The sequence below is a fragment of the Ostrinia furnacalis genome, unplaced genomic scaffold (genome assembly GCF_004193835.3).
Source record: "Ostrinia furnacalis isolate ACB-3 unplaced genomic scaffold, ASM419383v2 OfSCF0682, whole genome shotgun sequence".
NCBI classification, from domain to species: Eukaryota; Metazoa; Arthropoda; class Insecta; order Lepidoptera; family Crambidae; genus Ostrinia; species Ostrinia furnacalis.
Genome location: NW_021130921.1, coordinates 877,920 through 897,837, shown reverse-complemented (window position 1 = coordinate 897,837; position 19,918 = coordinate 877,920). Strand labels below are relative to the sequence as shown.

General features: G+C 39.9%; 2 protein-coding genes across 4 annotated transcripts in view; one reads left to right on the top strand and one right to left on the bottom strand.

The window, feature by feature from the left end:
- Positions 1 to 805: 805 nt before the first annotated feature.
- On the top strand, positions 806 to 14,859 carry Ir25a (ionotropic receptor 25a). Its single transcript, XM_028323714.1, has 14 exons — positions 806 to 968; positions 1,043 to 1,192; positions 1,306 to 1,608; positions 1,868 to 2,282; positions 2,397 to 2,511; positions 2,591 to 2,830; positions 3,110 to 3,498; positions 8,995 to 9,198; positions 9,477 to 9,662; positions 11,282 to 11,426; positions 11,791 to 11,978; positions 13,423 to 13,522; positions 13,729 to 13,869; positions 14,611 to 14,859. Exons 1-14 carry the CDS (start codon positions 872 to 874, stop codon positions 14,713 to 14,715), a joined length of 2,778 nt encoding a protein of 925 aa, XP_028179515.1. The 5' UTR covers positions 806 to 871; the 3' UTR covers positions 14,716 to 14,859.
- A 263-nt stretch (positions 14,860 to 15,122) lies between these two features.
- LOC114366751 (leucine zipper putative tumor suppressor 2 homolog) overlaps positions 15,123 to 19,918 on the bottom strand; it is a 127,506-nt gene continuing 122,710 nt past the window's right edge. The window contains exons 5-8 of one of the 3 annotated variants that reach the window (XM_028323715.1): positions 19,343 to 19,447; positions 18,633 to 18,825; positions 16,775 to 16,804; positions 15,123 to 16,017 (exon numbers count right to left, since the gene is read on the bottom strand). In XM_028323715.1, the coding sequence (XP_028179516.1) occupies positions 15,313 to 16,017; positions 16,775 to 16,804; positions 18,633 to 18,825; positions 19,343 to 19,447 (1,033 nt within the window). In that variant the 3' untranslated portion in view covers positions 15,123 to 15,312. Of the gene's footprint in view, positions 16,018 to 16,774; positions 16,805 to 18,254; positions 18,366 to 18,602; positions 18,826 to 19,342; positions 19,448 to 19,918 lie in introns of all 3 variants that reach the window. The other 2 variants (XM_028323716.1, XM_028323718.1) reach the window with 2 other exon arrangements.

The following is a 19,918-nucleotide window of genomic DNA, read 5'->3' as shown; positions in this document are numbered from 1 at the left end:
AGTTTCTACCAGCAGTCGTTCGCTTCTCGGCCTACGGTTAGCTTGCAAATTGATTATGTACTGTTGCCTTGCGTAGTTTGCATTAGTAAGTTACTACTCGCGAGTAAGATGACATCACTGTCGCTTGGAAATCACTTCATTCGATTGGAGTGTGTTTACAAACAAGTTAATAGCTCAGCCACCGGAGTTTGGTCCCTTTTGCTCAACTGGCATCCGCAGAATACCAGTGGTCGTGACGTTCTCTCTGCCGTCACGGCTTATACTGAGCAGATGTCATTTTGGTGCATGTACTTTACTGTTTGGTTTTGTTATATCTATTTGTTATTTTATTTTGTACTAGCATCGAATAAATACTTTTCTTTCTTTCTTTCTTTCTTTCTTTCTTTCTTTCTTTCTTTCAATGAAGTGATAACCTTGACTCGTGTAGTGAATTTTGACTGCCATTTCACTGAACAGCGTGACTGAGGTATACTTTTTTTCTTTATTAGGAAAACATACAGCTTATAGTACAAATAATGCAGGGTCATCAATACCTACCGCTTAATATTTTATGTTGATTAACGATTCCATTGATGTCTGCTGAACAGAAAGACAGCCATTAACTTCAATTTTGATAAAAGTGTGTCGCACATTATAATTTAACTTCTACAGTGTGCCTAGAACCTCTTTATGTGAGTAATGGTTATAGGCGCCCGTACAAACATTATTAGTGATGAGCACTGAACATCAATAACCCAGTGGCAAGGTCGGGCATCGCCGTGGTAACAAGACAGCACACAATGACACACGTGGCCGGCTGGCTGACCGCCGGGCAGTAAGCCATCAGACCACTCCAACGACGGACCATGCCCTAACATCCATCCTCTCCGCCATGAAACCAAAAGAGAGTCGATTCTCGCTCAAATTGCTGCTGCTATTTTCGTTCGTTCGCGTAGCAATTTTTCAGACGACTCAGAATATAAACGTCTGTAGGTATTCAAGCTTTAGCGTAAACAAATTCGTATCATGCATAAACATCGGATATAAATAAGTGGTGTTGCAGTGTTGATCAACGAGGAGAACAATGCGCTCGCGGAGAAAGCGTTCGAAGTAGCGAAGGAGTATGTCAGGCGGAACCCGAGCTTGGGGTTGGCTGTGGACCCGGTCATCGTGGTCGGCAACCGATCGGATGCTAAAGTTTTTCTTGAAAATGGTTAGTATAAGACGTGAACAGCTATCGTCTTTTAATAACGTGTCGATAGATTTAGATGCACCAATAAATCTATTTCTGTTGCGTGCCAATTCCGTTAACGACCGTGTCGACAGTTTGCAGAAAGTACAACGACATGTTATCAGCCAAGAAAACTCCGCACGTCGTCCTAGATTTCACCATGACCGGCGTGGGTTCTGAAACGATAAAGTCGTTTACGGCCGCGCTGGCACTGCCGACTATGTCGAGCTCGTTCGGCCAAGCCGGTGATCTGAGGCAATGGCGCTCCTTAGACGCCAACCAGACCAGGTTCTTGCTGCAAGTGATGCCGCCCGCAGATATACTGCCGGAATCTATACGAGCCATCGTCACGAAACAAGACATCACTAACGCTGCCATTATTTTCGACGAACTTTTTGGTTTGTATTGTTGCTACTGTATCTTTTGTTTTGTGATGGTTGCCACATTTATTACAAAAACGCTTCCAAGGAGAAACATCCTTGGATTTATTATTCGGGACTGCAAACAACCATTACTTACTTACTTTACTACGTTTGCAAGTTTGCTTTCAGAAGAAACACGAAAAACTATTGCTGTTCTGTCAGCCAGTACGATAATATAAATTAATCTTACGTATTATTATTTAGTATGATAAATTACTATTTCATTTCTCAACAGTTATGGACCATAAATATAAATCTCTCCTGCAAAACATTCCGACACGCCATGTTATAACTCCTGTGAAGAGTTTCAATAAAGACGAGATAAAAACTCAATTGCGAAGCTTGCGAGAGTTGGACATTGTGAACTTTTTCGTGGTCGGTAGCCTCAGGACCATAAAGAATGTTCTGGATGCGGCAGATGAGAATCAGTATTTTGGTAGAAAAACTGCTTGGTTCGCCTTGTCGTTGGACAAAGGAGACATTACGTGTGGATGCAAGGACGCCACCATCGTTTACATGAGGCCGACGCCGGACGCCAAGAGCAGAGATCGTCTGGGAAAGATAAAGACCACCTACAGCATGAACGGCGAACCAGAAATCACGTCGGCATTCTACTTCGACCTGTCTCTAAGAACGTTTTTAGCCGTAAAGTAATTGACCTTTACAATCCTAGTGCTTGCGTACCAATGTTAGCAAACCACGTGCTAGTACATCTAATTATAACCTGGCATATTCCATGACTTCACACGTTTATGATTTTCCAGATCACTACTGGACTCTGGCAAGTGGCCAAATGACATGAAATATATTACTTGCGACGATTACGACGGTAAGAATACCCCTAACAGGACCTTGGACCTGAAGGCGGCTTTTCAAGAGGTGCGTTGACACGTTTATTCGTGGAAAACAATTGCTGTGATAATTTATTCACGAGACGCGACGTTCAATGTTTTTTCAGATAAAAGAAACTCCGACTTATGCGCCTTTTTATATACCGGAGGACGATCCCATGAATGGCAGGAGCTATATGGAGTTTAATACGGATATAACAGCGGTTACGGTGAAGGATGGGGCTTCTATCGGGAGTCGAGTGTTGGGGTCCTGGAAGGCTGGTCTCTCCAATCCTTTGTCCCTGACAGACCCCGACAACATGAGCGATTACTCCGCGCAATTAGTGTACAGAGTTGTGACAGTGGAGGTAGGTAAATGAACTCCGCCATTGTTTAAACTACTGTTGGCAAGTTGATAAAAATTTGTCAGTTAACATAATTACAACTGTACAAACAACTGAGCTATTGTGCGAATTAAGGAATGGTGATGTTTCTACGATGTTGAAATATCGATCTAAATTCTTATAACAGGATAGGTAATTCGTAAGTCTATTGAACTTTCCTAGGATAGGTATCCAAAGCAATAACAATACATAATTTGATAAAAATTTGTTGAATATAAGCTAATTTAATGCTCATGTTTTTAGCAAGAACCGTTTATAATAAGAGATGACGAAGCACCGAAAGGGTTCAAAGGATACTGTATTGACCTCATCGAGGAAATCCGACAAATCGTCAAATTCGATTACGAGATTGTGCTATCACCTGACGGGAACTTCGGCACAATGGATGAGAATGGAAATTGGAACGGGATTATAAAGGAATTGATAGAGAAAAGGGCGGATATAGGTCTGACCTCTTTATCGGTAATGGCGGAGAGGGAGAACGTCGTGGATTTCACGGTTCCGTACTATGACCTGGTTGGAATAACAATTATGATGAAACTGCCGCGGACGGCCACATCTCTTTTCAAGTTTCTCACCGTTTTGGAAAACGACGTATGGCTGTCGATACTGGCCGCATATTTCTTTACAAGGTTAGTGAACTATTAAGAATACATTGTCGCTGCCTGAACATTCACGTACTTAAACACGTACAATGCCGTATTTGTTGCACAACCGTGCTTAGAACAGGGAAGTGGATACCTTCATAAGAGCGTTTCTTTTACTGTTACGAACGAAACGCCGTTTGAGCATCCGCGTTTTTATTGTTAAAATCGTTGGAAGTTGAGAAAAAAAATTGCCTACCTAGGCTATTATATTATATTATAGGCTAACTAAGTCTTAGTTAGCCTATAATATTATGGGGCAAGAGTATCTTGAATTTCACTTCTAGAAACAACTTGGTATCTTTTTTCCTACCCAAAATTTCTATCAGATCTGTCCAATTTATGAAAATGCCTCGTGCCAAAACCTGAAACATTATTTTATAAATTGTACGTACTATTAAAACATAATTTACATACATACTCGTGCCTCACAATTTTGATTTATTAGTGTGTTCATACGAGCCCGTCACTCGAGTCGTTTGACATCGCATTTCCCTGAGCAATTCATCATAGTGACTCGCACTTTCTAATTTCATTTGTGTAGGTACGGTTTATGGGTAAGTTAGTCGCGAACCGTAACTAACTCAAGTTATAAATAAACCAAAGTTAACTTTGATGTTAATGGACGAAAAAATAACACTTCTAGGTAACGAATTAAAAAACTTTCACGTTCAGTTACCATCATAACTATACTTAGTGTATAATCGATGATGGAATAATGCTTATGCTTTTATAAATTCAGAACTAGTAAGTAGAAGATATAAAGTTAAAAAAGGTCACGAGACTGAAAAATTAAAGTCTTCGAAACTCATTCATGATCATACTGGTGACATTTTATTAAAAATTTTGTTGCCAATTTTCCATACGAGACTAATAAGGCATATGGATTGGGTCTCCATCCTCAATTTTTCTACCCCTACTTAATATTGATAGATACTTCCATACGTTAATCGAGCGAATATCAAAGTAGAAAAATTGAATTATTTTTACGCCATTTCGATGTCATTTCCGTAGTAAATGTTACATTTTTCCACCTGATAATATTGTTTTAAAGACTGACCCGTTTCCTTATANCATTTGTGTACGGTTTATGGGTAAGTTAGTCGTGAACCGCTCGAGTTATAAATAAACTAATAAACATAACTTTGATGGTAATGGACGACAAAATAACACTTCTAGGTAACGAATTAAAAAACTTTCACGCTCAGTTACCATCATGACCATAATCGATGATGGAATATGCTTATGCTATTATGAATTATCAGTAAGAAGATAAAAAGTTAAAAGGTTCCGAGACTGAAAAATTAAAGTCTTCGAAACTCATTCATGATCATGCTGTGACATTTCATTGAAAATTTTGTTGCCAATTTTCCATACGAGACTAATAAGGCATATGGATTGGCTCCATCCTCAATTTTTCTACCCCTACTTAATATTTGATACTTCCATACGTTAATCGAGCGAATATCAAAGTAGAAAAATTGAATTATTTTTACGCCATTTCGATGTCATTTCCGTAGTAAATGTTACATTTTTCCACCTGATAATATTGTTTCAAAGACTGACTCGTTTCCTTATAGATATTACCTTTGTTTCGTTCGTTCGTTCGTTTCAGCCAAATGACGTCCACTGCTGGACAATATGCTGGATATTACTTTGTTTAGCAACATAAAATAAGGAAATGTCGTCATTCACTTCGTCTGAATCATCATGTTACTTATCTTATGGAGCATTATCTTATGTGGGTCAATTCCCAAATTCGCCTGCAAACATTCATATTGAATGGCTCATTCACGGGAAACCTGTTTCAAAGACGAAAAAGAGGTCAAAACTCCATGGCGTCATGTTTCCGAATACTTTACGCCGAAGTAGGTACTAAAAGTAATTTCAGGTGAAGCTACATTGGGGATTTAAAAGAGCTTTTTACAAGAATTGATGAAACTATTGATTTGAAACACAACCTTGTGGCAGTCAACTCCCTAACCAGTTTCTTCACTATATGTCTCAAAATATAATTTGTGACTAGCTATGTTTTGATGTAGGTAGAGCATGGTTTAAGCATTATCATAACATCCTTCAATTCTTCTATCATAATAATCACACTTCTAATAATTATACCATTGCTTATTTTCCAAACAGTTATTTGCACAAATTACACAATATTTTGAAATCTGCGATGATTGCTTCATTATCATATAATTTATCATCATTCATACTTTTATTATTGATCAATATTTTTTTATTATCAATCGATTTCTTTTTATCTTTGCGATTTGCAGTAGGTAAACGTAAGCGCAAGTAGCAAGCATCTACTATATCTACTTCTAATGAAGAACCATGCAGTTTAGGCCAAAATTGAACCCGGGACCCTCTTTCGACGAAGTTCCCCGTATCGCTGCGTTACTCCTATTTCGTTTGTTCGTTCGTTTCAGCCAAATGATGTCCACTGCTGGACAAAGGCCTCCCCCAAGGCACTCCTATTTCAGCACTACTCTTTATACACATTTATTTAGACATACCCGGACGAACCCACGTTAGACAAATCGATAGTTCCATACCTCCATTATTTCTTATCAGATTTGTGGAACGAGGTCGGACGCGATGTCCGACTGTAACTCACACAGCGAGAATTACCTGTTTACGATACTATGCTAGTGTATATGTCAAGGGGAGTACACTAAGTTGCAACTTGTGGCGAATATAAACGGAATTCTGTTTTGTGGAAAAAGTTTTGAACAAATCTAAACGGAAAACTAGCGTATGAGTTGTGGTATGAGTTTAAAGAACATGGTACAAGTACTCCGGTACAAGCAGGGAGTTCAGATGCAATAACCATAATATCTGAATATTAAAGGTTACTTATTTGAAGAGAATAAAAAACCTTAAAGCAACATCATTGAGTTTATACAATAATGTATTTTAGTGACCAGCTAAGGCAACTAGTGAAACTATCATTCTTTAGAAATATAGGGTGGGGAAAACTATCTATAAGCTTTCTATAATATATATACCTACCTACTTTTTTATAACCATCCGATCTTCATGCTAATTTGAGTGATCTAAATTCCAACAAAATTATGCTACTTTTATAATAAAATTTAGATTTGTAATTTGGAAATATTTATAGCAGTAGCCAGTAGGTAAGGAATGCCATTTGACCTTTCTGCCAATAAAGGCTAAAATAAGTATGACTAAATAAACAAAAATAGCTATAATTATGTAACACAGAGGAAGTTTATTATCTTCTCTTCCTTAGAGCTTTGCCGGGAAAAGAAAAAAAAGAGTGACGTGGAATGGGAAGCAAGAAGAACGTTCATCATCTGAACGAGTTATTTGATGTGCAGAATCTTCGCGAAACTTAATTTATACGTCTGCGGCTATTAAGAAAAAAAAAATGCTATAAACAAACGAAGATCAAAAATGGCCGTTTGATTTAAAACCGCGCGTAAATATTAAACGTAAAGTCATGTGAATGATTCGGGTTATCTAAACTTAGATCGGTTTAGCAATGGCCGAACTTTCTAGAGCGTGGGGCGTTAGTCCTAATAAATTAGGGGTTAGCCGGACTAATGTTTATTTTATTACGTGCATTCGTTCGCGCTACATATCCATAGACCACATCATTTTAACCGATGACGCACAGCACAACAGAAGTGAGTAGGTGCGGTATATCACGTTGTATTTATTTATTTAGAAGTTAAAATAGCTTATCAGTCACTGTAAGTTCGTTTGCCAAACGGCTGCTCTGAGGGAATGTTTGCTTCGTGACCTAAGGCGCCATCTATTGTAGCAGATGTGGAAACCACCAATTTACCATCTATTAAAAATCACGAGGCAATGACCGAAGTCTTCATTCCAATTCCGCACAAGTTGTGGCACAAGTTTGTAATTCAACATAATAATATTTTTGAACACAAATAAGGATTTTACTTCTGGGAATTCCCATTGTTGTGAAACCTTTCAATGTCAAATCTAATCGGGCACAAGATGATTTCCTTAATTATTAGGGATTCTTGAGTTATTCTTAGGTGCCTCATGTTTATTTATAGTCCAATTCATTACATATTTTGTCCACTCTTATGATGATCCACTTATGGGACGTCCACCCACAAGGTGGACCAACGACATCGTAAAGGTAGCACTGCAGGAAGGCGCTGAGCGCTGGCCGCTATCAACAGGGCAACATGTAAAAGCATTGGGGGAGGCATATGTTCAACAGTGGACCTCCTATGGCTGAGATGATGATGATGATGATTATGATGATAAAGATGAATTACAAATAAATCCTCTGAGAGTACCTACTACTACCACTGAACAAATCTGACTGATCTACCTACAATTAGTGAAATACCTAGGTACCTACTACGTGATGCGCCATGGCAGAAATTGAGGGTATTGTAAGTAACATTGTAAGATTTAATGGTTCTTTATGTCCCCGAAGTTATCACTGTTTTACAACCAGCCTCTGTAAATAATTAAATCCGAAATTACCAGAATAGGTTGATCCACAGATGAATCCATTTCACAAAAACTGACTCAGGTTTGCCAATGCCAGCCAATGTTTGGGAATACTTTGGAGGGAAATGGCGATACTGTACTTAACTCAAATGTGCCAATAGTTATGTAACCGCGCGGCCCAACGGTAACCTAATTTGAAAATAGTGCAACCGACCCGGTTACCTACATCCGTATCGTATCTATCATTCCACCTATCGTTGTTTTTAGAATCAAGTTTTTTATAAGCAGGTATAAACGCGATCTCAACTGAATTTCAGCCTAGGTAACCTGCCTTAGACGTGCCTAACCATTTTAGTCTTGATTCTTTAAAGCAGTTAACTGCTTCTAGACAATGTAACATTCGCTAGTAGTTTCGTTTCGATAAAACCTCTCGCTCGATTCCTAAAGCTTGGCAACATAGGGAAGAACATCAGAATAAAATTGACAAAATTTTACCTACCTACCTACATTAATCGCCAAAGCTACAAGAATCTGAAAAAACTAGATTGTAGATAAGACGAATAAATGGGGTAGCTGACTTACCTTAAAAATATCTTGAACTCGTGTACTTATTCTCGGGAATCCTTTGGAATTTTTATTGGATCACTCTTGTTTACGAACACAATACCACAACACATTAACAAAACACTCAATGTGCCCATATTTATCACACAATATTTATCCCTAAATTCATTAAAGACCTTCAGGCAGGATATCTGTAACCACCCACAGCACTGACTGACAATAGAGAATGACAGAGTGAAAAGATTGAATGACAGAGTCAATTTGAAAACTTAATAAAACCTATAAACGATGAAGTTTTATTAAATAAGGCTAAAACCCCACCGGAAAATAGTTTTATTAATTTTTATGCAGAATATTTATAACAAAGTTGAATAAAATAAACATTTTGAGTTTATTGATACTTACTTAGACTTTCAAACTTCTTTCAGTCTCTATTTCTATGATACACTATGGGTTTTTCAGCTTTTTGATGTGGGTATTCGACAAATGGAGTCCCTACAGCTACCAGAACAACCGTGAAAAATACAAAGACGATGAGGAAAAACGAGAATTCACGCTCAAGGAGTGTCTATGGTTTTGCATGACGTCACTCACGCCTCAAGGCGGTGGTGAGGCTCCGAAGAATCTGTCTGGACGGTTACTGGCTGCTACTTGGTGGTTGTTTGGGTGAGTAATGAGTATGTTATGTACAGGCTTACTTAATACTATTAACAACCTTACGATTCTCAAAAGTTACTAAAGACACTGATCTCTGATGCTAAAAGTATGAAGTTGGCTTTGGTTCTAGATAAAGTCTATTTTTCATATACCTACTTCTACCGAATTAATGTAGTGTCTTTGCTTTGTGTTCTGCAATGGTAACTAACCACATGTACACCACCTATTTCTCTGGTTGTTCTCTATCACTGATGCGACCACAAATCTTACCCATGGTTTACTTACAGCTTCATCATCATAGCCTCGTACACAGCAAACTTGGCGGCTTTCCTTACGGTCTCTCGGCTGGACACGCCCATAGAATCCTTGGACGATCTCTCCAAGCAGTATAAGATCCAGTATGCACCGCTGAACGGGTCTGCAGCTATGACGTACTTTGAAAGGATGGCGCACATTGAAGTTAAGTTCTATGAGTGAGTATTTATGAAGATTTGTTTCTTTCTTCAAGGAACATAAAGGGAAATAGCAAACATAATAGGCACTGCTAGTGTTCCTGCATCTTTTTTACAGAACTCTATCTCTTGAAGAGTTACTAACTCTATGGATCTGAAGGCTTCATGTAGATCGAGTAATTATTTTGAATCTTGATTTAGGTGCTTAGGATCTTACATATCATTAGGTATTTTGTGTATTTTGGTACTGCTAAAGGTCAGTGCCACCAAAAAATTTTAAATCTACCAAGAGTCAATGCGGAACGACGAATGACGAAAATCAAAAAAACATTTGCACAAGAATTTGACATGAACTCGTTAATTTTATTTAAATTTGTGACTGCACGCAATCACAACTGTACAAACGTCTCATTGTTATCGGGCAATGACCCCGCTTTTTGGAAGAAACCCTTGATAACAGTGTCATCCTCGTTATCGATGTTTGCAGTTACGAAAATGCCAAAAACTTTATTTGCACTGTTTTAAGATGTTGAAGAAAGTGGAGAAAGAAAGTTCCTTGATCTAGATGAAATTATTACAATTAACAACCTAAATGATAATGTCTCTCAATCAAAATGGCCAAATACCCTAGTTTTAGTAAAGTAGTACCTGATGAAATCTCATGGAAAAAAATCGAGCTGAATTCATTTTTGAATAGTTCTCAACGTCTCTGAAGTTTGAAAAAACGAATCTGTTGAAATTCGAAAAGAAACGTTTCTATCTTACGCAGGGACTTGTCTCTGCGTCCGATTTTTATATCCCTTTGCTGATTCAGATCTAGATCTGTAGTCTTTATGAAGGTGATACACATCTGATACGTTAAGTGTTGGATATGCAATTGCCTCAATGGGAGGAAGGACAGGGGCGAGGGCAACCGTGGCGCGAATTCAATTGACACTCGCAATTATTGCTCAGGGTTTACGTCATACCAGTCATACCTACTTCCACAGGGTCAATGGCCTAAAAATGGAAAATAAAATATGCGATAGGTAAATGTCTTGTTAATGCGATAAGTACTAGCATTAAGTAGCTTGTCTTGTCTGCTCTTTGACTTAGGAGAATAGGTAATTGTGCTCTAGAGTCGGAGTTTTTAAAATTGGCAGTAATTCTTGTCTGAACTATGTCGAACTGGCTGGCTGCACCTAGTTTAGAAGTTAAATATTTAAACATATAGGTACCTATGTGATATTCGTCGTTTCAGCCAAATGACGTCCACTGCTGGACAAAGGCCTCCCCCAAGGTTTTCCACAATGAACGGTACTGCGCTGCCCGCATCCAGGCTCTTCCCGCGACCTTTACCAGATCGTCGGTTCACCTAGTAGGAGGCCTGCCCACGCTACGTCTTCCAGCCCGTGGTCGCCACTCGAGAACTTTCCTGCCCCAACGGCCATCGTCTCTACGAGCTATATGTGCCCCGCCCACTGCCACTTGATTTTAGCAATTCTGCGAGCTATGTCGGTTACTTTGGTTCTCCTGCGGATCTCCTCATTTCTGATTCGTCCACGCAGGGAAACTCCTGATATATGTGATATCCCTACATATTAAATTCCTCTTGAACTTAAAACACCTTCTCCCATAAAAGCTAGCATCACAATTTTCAGAATATGGAAGGAAATGAGCTTAAACGACAGTCTGAGTGACGTCGAGCGCGCGAAGCTAGCTGTCTGGGACTACCCAGTCAGCGACAAGTACAGCAAGATGTGGCAGGCCATGAAGGAGGCTGGTCTCCCCAACTCCATCGAAGAGGTGATAAAAACTGATTTGGAAGATTATCTTGACATACCTAATAATAATTGCTTATTTTGCCAGTGTTTGTGGTGTCCATTATATGCCATGTAGACTTCATTTGTTAATAGATACTCATTTGTTACTTAACTGTGAAATTTTTATTGGACTCCCTGCTTGAGTAGAGGATGAGCACGCTCATACTAAAAATCTCAATACATAACCAAACCTAAGACCCTTTTATTTTCATATTAAATTCATATCTAAGTCGAAGATGAGCACGCTCCAGCTAAAAATCTCTATTCAAAAACTGGGGGTAAAATGCGCTTTCTAAATTTGATACAACACATTTTGATGCAATTAAAGATTTTATATTTGATTTGAGGCCTTGCAAAGGGTGAGAGACTCCAAGAGTTCCAGCGAAGGCTTCGCTTGGCTGGGCGATGCGACTGACGTCAGATACCACGTGCTGACGAGCTGCGACCTTCAGATGGTAGGAGATGAGTTCTCGAGGAAGCCGTATGCCATCGCTGTGCAGCAGGGATCACCGTTGAAGGACCAGTTTAATAATGCGTGAGTGTAGATTCATCTGTTTTCTATCCCATTTTTTTTAACCACAATGAGGCAGCTCTAGGCCTGCATCTCACCTAATGAAAAGTGATGATCAGGCAGAAGGTGGAAGCGAGCTTCACCCGGAATCCTCAACCACATAGATACTAGCTAAGGGTTCGGCCAAACCAACGCGATCAGACGCGATCAGCCGGCGTGCAGCGATGGCGACCAATGCATTTAAGTCTGATCGCCATCGCTGCACGCCGGCTGATCGCGTGTGATCGCGTTGGTTTGGCCGAACCTTAACAGTTCATTTGGATAAAATAACTTTTTTTGGAGTCGCCATTTTTTAAATATGACGGAAATCAATTTGAATTTCAGAAGCCGTAATGTAATGCTTAGATAGAGTCGACTGGCTTCAAATTTAAATGATTCGCTTAACATACAAATTGCAGTCCATAATGATTTAAACTTGAAACATACCTCACTGTGCGTAGCGAATTCCCTTTATTCAACGATGTGGGTGTGTAATTCGAGCCCTCCTATGATTAGCTTGGCGGCCACTAATCGAATAACCGTTGATTGTTTACAATGGCGGTGACGACATTGCTTCTGTTGTACCTACTCGTACCTACTTAACAACGAATCATTGTACTTTTATGTACCTACCTGCCTTAGCAGGTATTTATGATTCCTGCAATGTAATTTGATATTCTACCGGACGGTAGTTCAATTTCCTGTACCTCATCTCACGCGTCATGATCAGTTCATCCGTGATTAGGTAGGGTAGGTTTATGTATGTATTGTGAACTTCTGGCTTCAAAATTGAGTAATAAGATTCTCCTACTTTTAAAGTTTAAGCTAAACCCTGTTAAAATTATCTTAGCATCAGACATCAGCAAATTTTATACCTCTTAATAAGTATTTTTGACTTGAAAATTATAAATAACTTGAAAAAATCGAACTGCTTAGGCAGTTCGATTTTTTAGGCGGGAATTGAGATGCGACTCTTAACGCTAAAAATTAAATAACTATTTTTGACTTTTAAAACAATACATGTGTAACAGTACAAACCTGTCTGGCACAAAGTGAGTTTATGCAAATAGTAGGCAAAGGTGACCGCGCCGACATTTCCAATAGCCGACCGTATAAATTATTAGTTTGTTGATACACAATGCTTACTTTACGGCACCATGTTCGAGCTACTGTTTTATTATGGTTATTATGTCGATTGGTCAAGGGAAATGTCAATACCTTGAATGTTTGAGCGATGACTTTGAGTTTTTCATGAAAGCTGCAGTTCTCGAAGTTGTTTTAAGAAATAGTAACTAAGAAGTAGTACCTAAAGGGTATAATAAAATTGTATACAGTTCTAAACATGAATGCATAAACAATAAACAGTCGCTTTACGAGAGCTGTTTCAGCCATTGAATGCTTGGTAATAATCATAATAATTTGATTTCAGTATTCTTCAGCTGCTCAATAAGCGGAAATTAGAAAAATTGAAAGAAAACTGGTGGACCAACAATCCAAACGCAATGAAATGTGAAAAACAAGACGATCAAGTGAGTAACATCACTTTTGTGGAATAATCATAATAAATTCTGGCAACTGTAGCTAACTGTTCTTAAAATCTACAGTTAGTTTAAAAATAAGCTTGTGTAGGTACCTACTTATTATGTATTCAACAAAGTTGTTGTTGTAAGTAAGTAACATAATCAAGTATTTGTGTGCACCTAAAGGTTATCATAATTCGTTTGTTTAATTTCAGTCGGATGGTATTTCCATACAAAACATTGGAGGGGTGTTTATAGTAATATTCATGGGTATTGGTCTAGCCTGCATCACTCTTGGCGTCGAATATTGGTGGTACAAGATTAGGAAGCGGTCCACCATTGGGGATATCACTCAGGTACCTAATCACTTTCAAGAGATAGTTACTGTTATCACGTTGTGATAGAGTGCATCTTGTTGATCAGAATTTTTTAAGGCTAGGTTGCACCATCTTACTTTGACTTTAACAAACGTCAAAAATCTGTCAAACTCCATACAAAATGCGCCGGTTATCGTCATATTTACGGTCAAAGTTAGGTGGTGCAACTCAGCATAAGACTCCGCTACTTTTAACCCTAGCTGTATTTAGGCTGATTTGCACCATCTTATTTTGACTTTAGCAAACGTCAAAAATCTGTCAAACTCCATACAAAAATCACCGGTTATCGTTATTGTTACGGTTAAAATAAGATGGTGCAACTCAGCCTTGTGTTCATATTTTTTCACTTGTATGGTAACTGTTCATAACATTAGTGTTATTGAATTGGTAGAAAACAGCTATGGATTTTTAACTTACACGTGACGTTATGACTCAATGTTGATTTGTGAATATCTGTATTGATTGACGTCAGATCATGGGTTTTTGTCACCTCCATTTTTGTTGCCATTACATCATCTACATAAACTTATAGCCTCCAAATATTTGTAGACACAATTTGATTTGCACATTTGTAGGAAGATTATTGAATTGAATAAAAATTTGACGTCAGATCCGAAGGTGTTTGGTCTCTCAAGTCACAAATTTCCACAAGGTGCACTACTAGATGCCTTATTACTTACTGTTAAAGGTATAAATGTATACTTATGAAATTAATTTCAGGTGGAACCAGCAAAATCGTCTAGAATTAACACTGATTTTAAAGGAGAAGGATTCACTTTTAGGTCCAGAAATTTGGGCCTGTCCAATTTGAAACCTAAATTCTAAACCTCGACATTTGACAAACTAATTGAAGCAATTTCTACGGAATTTCTCATGTGTTCAAACCCAACAGTATTGTCTTAATATATCATAAGTTCTGCTCCCAAATGTTTGTATGCAAGTGTGAATGCAATAAACACGTGTTGCACATTTCGAGTTTCTTTAAAACCACGATTATAATCAAAAATACTTTTATTAATATCTACATTAACTTAAATTAGGCACTTACGAGTAGGTACACATAATATCTGATACTGAATAATGTACAATAATTTAAATGATTGCCAGTTGAGTATTATGCCTTGGACAAACTTATGGTATAAGTTCTGAAGGTTACTGACATTGGGGCAAGAAATCATACGAGCTTATACTAGAATATTTACAGAATCGTGGATAGCCTTTATAAATATTACTATCTAATTTGGTAGCGTTACAACTCTATTAATTCCTTATTTATTGCTTATAGTTTTTGTTTTATTTTCTATGTTGTATTTAAATTACCTTTTTTATAATCTTCAATATAGTGTTTTCGAGCTGTAACCGCTTCTGGTATCTTAGCGCTTTGTTTATCCTTTACAATATTACTAATATAATTTGGTAGCGTTACAACTCAATAGTTTTGCCGTGTTTGTTGATGTTCTTCATGTTTTTGTTGCACAATTCCAGTTCTAGCCTCAATCCGTCCACTTCTGCTTCTAAAGTGCGCGATCTCTTGAACATTTGGACGTAGTTGAGTTGTAACTGCTTCTGGTATCTCAGCACTTTGTCTTTTTCCTCCGACCACTTTCTCCTTTCGTTGTTGAACTGTGCTTCTTTTGCTTCCATCTCGCATTTGAGTCGGTCGAGGGACACGCTAGCGGGGCACGGGCTCCCGCAAGGGTCGGGCATCTCCCCATTCAGTCTTTGGACTTCGGCGTCTTCTAATGCGCTGTCATTAGAATTCCAGTGATACTCGTTATTTTTGCAAACGTCGTATATTCCCCTCATCGTTCGCCCGCACTCGATCCCTTCGTAGCCGCTGAGGGAAACGTCGGATAGTTCTTGTCTGAGTTCTTTCAGTTCCGTTTTTAGCCGCTCGATTTCGTTTTTGCTCGATTCCTTTGTCTTTGTCAGGTCTGAGACGCTTTCCATCAGGTCGTTGGTTAGTCGGTCAACTTCTGCTTGCAGCCGGTTGGCCGTTTTTTCCTTCTCCTCTGATTCCGCTCGCAGTCTCATTATTTCTTTCTCTTTTTTGTCGAGCGCCTCTCTCAGTTGGCGACAGTCTGCTTTGAGAGTGAGATATTCGTGGCCTTTCGCTGTTTGTTCGTTCTGGAAAAAAATGGAAGAAATTAATTTGTGTAAGTAGCAACATAATAATTGTGTAATCTTAGCGACTGTTTGTAAACTCGAGTCGTTTGTTTGCATGTGGTCCGCATTCTCGTGATTAGATAAAGTAAATTGTTTTGAAACAAAAAGATTCGTTCCCACGTTTATCTACATTTTTTATCACTAGCTCGATATGTTCTACTCGTACTACTTGTCGAGTGGCAACAAAAAATTATGACTACTAGCGACATCTAGCGAGCAGGTTCGAACTTCATACCGTTCGAATATTCAAGTTCAGTTGGAATAGTAGTGTTTCAATGCTGTTGTAGGTGTCGCTGTGATACTCAAAAGTAGACAAACCATAATTGTTATTTTTTTTTACCCGACTGTGCCAGAAGGAGGGCTGTGACAGTTTTTGAAATCTTGATCTAAGACCTTCCTATAACTACGGTAATACTATCTAAACAGTATTCCAACTCGGCCATATTTTTGAAATAAATACCAATAGCCTTGCTCTACATTATAAGAGTAGCTAAGGATATACCTAAATGACAAACCTGTGCAAACTGTGCATCCTACAGCTGAGTCTTCAACAGAGCGATCTCGCCAGCTCGCTGGCACAGGCTCCACTCGGTATCCTCTAGCCTTTGTCTTAGCAGCGCCCTGTCCCGCCTAACCCTCGCTAGCTCGTTGTCCCGCTCGTCCCGCGAGCGAGGCGCGTAGCTGAGCCCAAGAAGAAGTCTTAGAGAAGGTGACAAACCTGTGCGTCCTTCAGCTGCGTCTTCAACAGTNATAGTTCTTGTCTGAGCTCTTTCAGTTCCGTTTTTAGCCGCTCGATTTCGTTTTTGCTCGATTCTTTAGTCTTGGTTAGATCTGAGACGCTTTCCATCAGGTCGTTGGTTAGTCGGTCAACTTCTGCTTGCAGCCGGTTGGCCGTTTTTTCCTTCTCCTCTGATTCCGCTCGGAGTCTCATTATTTCTTTTTCTTTTTTGTCGAGCGCCTCTCTCAATTGACGACAGTCCGCTTTGAGAGTGAGATATTCGTGGCCTTTCGCTGTTTGTTCGTTCTGGAAAAAATAGAAGAAATTAATTTGTGTAAGTAGCAACATAATAATTGTGTAATCTCAGCGACTGTTTGTAAACTCGAGTCGTTTGTTTGCATGTGGTCCGCATTCTCGTGATTAGATAAAGTAAATTGTTTTGAAACAAAAAGATTCGTTCCCACGTTTATCTACATTTTTTATCACTAGCTCGATATGTTCTACTCGTACTACTTGTCGAGTGGCAACAAAAAATTATGACTACTAGCGACATCTAGCGAGCAGTGTGCCTACCATGAGTTTACGTTAGGTGAGCTCGCTAGCGAATACGTCAAAAAATTCTATGAAGATTTTATTTCTTGAAAGTAGCCACTAGGGGCGCTGCACAATATGTCATACATTTAAATGTCATTTTTTACGCAGTCGCTAGCGAGCACACCTAACGTAAACTCATGGTAGGCACACAGGTTCGAACTTCATATCGTTTGAATGTTCAAGTTCAGTTGGAATAGTAGTGTTTCAACGCTGTTGTAGATGTCTCTGCGATACTCAAAAGTAGACAAACCATTACAGTAATTGACGGTAATGGTTTTTACGAATTTTATTATTATTTTTTAAAGTTAGGTCTAGACTCTAGAGAGAACCTTTGCTATTCTGAACTTCCTACAACCGATGTATATTACCAGCCTGAACTTATATTATTTGTTCGCCATATAGGTAACTAGGTAACATATTAAGTACTAGCTTTCCGCCCGCGGCTTCGCACGCGTGAAATTTCGTTTGTCACAGATCGTCATAAATTATAGCCTATGCATTCTGTTGCATCATGTTGTCATACCAACCTGTGCATTCTTCATACACAGTCTTCACAGATCTTCAACATTCAACAGTGCGATCTCGCCAGCTCGTTGACACAAGCTCCACTACGTATCCTCTATCTAGCCTCTGCCTCAGCAGCGCCTTGTCCCGTCTCGCTCTACTATAAGACTAGCTCCGGATACAAGTTACCAACCTGTGCGTCTTCAGCAGTGCGATCTCGCCAGCTCGTTGACACAGGCTCCACTCGGTATCCTCTAGCCTCTGTCTCAGCAGCGCCCTGTCCCGCCTAACCCTCGCTAGCTCGTTGTCCCGCTCGTCCCGCGAGCGAGGCGCGTAGCTTTGCAACACGAGCCTAAGAAGATGTCTGAGAGGAGGTACCAACCTGTGCGTCCTTCAGCTGCGTCTTCAACAGTGCGATCTCGCCAGCTCGTTGACACAGGCTCCACTCGGTGTCCTCTAGCCTCTGTCTCAGCAGCGCCCTGTCCCGCCTAACCCTCGCTAGCTCGTTGTCCCGCTCGTCCCGCAAGCGCGTAGCTTTATAACACGAGCCTAAGAAGAAATCTTAGAGAAGGTGACCAACCTGTGCATCCTTCAGCTGCGTCTTCAAAAGTGCGATATCGCCAGCTCGCTGGCACAGACTCCACTCGGTGTCCTCTAGCCTCTGCCTCAGCTTCGCCCTGTCCCTTCTTGCCCTACACTATAAAAGTAGCTGTGGATATAAGTTACCAACCTGTGCGTCTTTCAGTTGCGTCTTCAACAGAGCTATCTCGCCAGCTCGTTGGCACAGGCTCCACTCGGTATCCTCTAGCCTCTGCCTCAGCAGCGCCCTGTCCCGCCTAACCCTCGCTAGCTCGTTGTCCCGCTCGTCCCGCGAGCGAGGCGCGTAGCTCTGCAGCATGAGCCCGCGCGGGGCTCGCACGCGCACCTCGTGGCTTCTTAGGCGGTCGGTGGTGCTGGAATTGGGAGAAAAGTGGATCAAAATTGGTTCATGTATGTATGGGAGCTAAATGAGTTAACAGACAGAGAGAGAAATGTCGATCGATCAACGTGGAAAGCATTAGGGGAGGCCTATGTTCAGCAGTGGACGTCCTATGGCTGAAATGATGATGATGATGATGATGAGAGAAATGTGGATCCAAATAAGTGGACAAAACTGGATCAAAATAGGTTCATTCGTGCGTTTGGGAATTACATGAGTTACATAAAGATAAAGGTACACAAACAGATAAGAGGGGATGCTCTATGGGCTCTTTAGGCACATCGCTCATAGAAAATTTTAGAGTGGCACCCACGGGCTGGAAGATGTATTGTGGGGAGGCCTAGGTGGACCGACGATCTGGTAAAAGTGGCAGGAAGCACCTGGTTGGAACAGCACCTGTCAGTGTGGAAATCTTGATCATTGGGGGAGGCCTTTTTCCAGCAGTAGACGTCATTTGGCTGAAACTAAGGAAGGTAAGTCTCATGACTTACCCGTAGTCATGGTGGTCTCTCTCAAGCTCAGCGACGCCGGAGTCGGCGGGCGACGGCGCCGGCGCCGGCTCCTTGTCGCCGCTCACCACCGAGTTCGACTTCATACTGGAATAGAAACAGAACACATTATTGTAGAATTTTATCTAATTAACACACCATAACTACTAGACTCTAGATTTCAGATCACTCTATTCTCTATTACTCTCTAAATTCTAGAGAAATGTAGGAATGACAGAAGACCCATAAAACGTAATGAAGCATAAAGACCACCTTATCTCTATTTATTTTATTTATTTTAAACTTGAATGCACATAAAACAGTGTACATAAGGCGGACCGTATGCTATGCATAGTTCGTTCGTAGAGCAGTCAATTTTTTACCAAAAGTGCGTATGAGATTCCCCGCGACACACATTTTTTAAATATTTCGTCGAGTTCAAATGATTTTATTTTTCCAAATCTATTTGGTACTGCGGCGTACAAAATCACCTTCTAAAAATTGTGGCGTGTGGCAAGTAGGATATTTATTTACTTATACTGAAATGTAACCGAATATTTGTGTGTGCCTTATCGTGAA

What these genes read in the sequence shown, in the direction of transcription:
- Ir25a (XM_028323714.1), top strand. Translation starts at nt 872, where the DNA reads ATGAAACCAAAAGAGAGTCGATTCTCGCTCAAATTGCTGCTGCTATTT. An exon ending in ACAGAGTTGTGACAGTGGAG is followed by an intron (nt 2,831 to 3,109) that starts GTAGGTAAATGA and finishes TCATGTTTTTAG; the next exon opens with CAAGAACCGTTTATAATAAG. An exon ending in CCATTGGGGATATCACTCAG is followed by an intron (nt 13,870 to 14,610) that starts GTACCTAATCAC and finishes AATTAATTTCAG; the next exon opens with GTGGAACCAGCAAAATCGTC.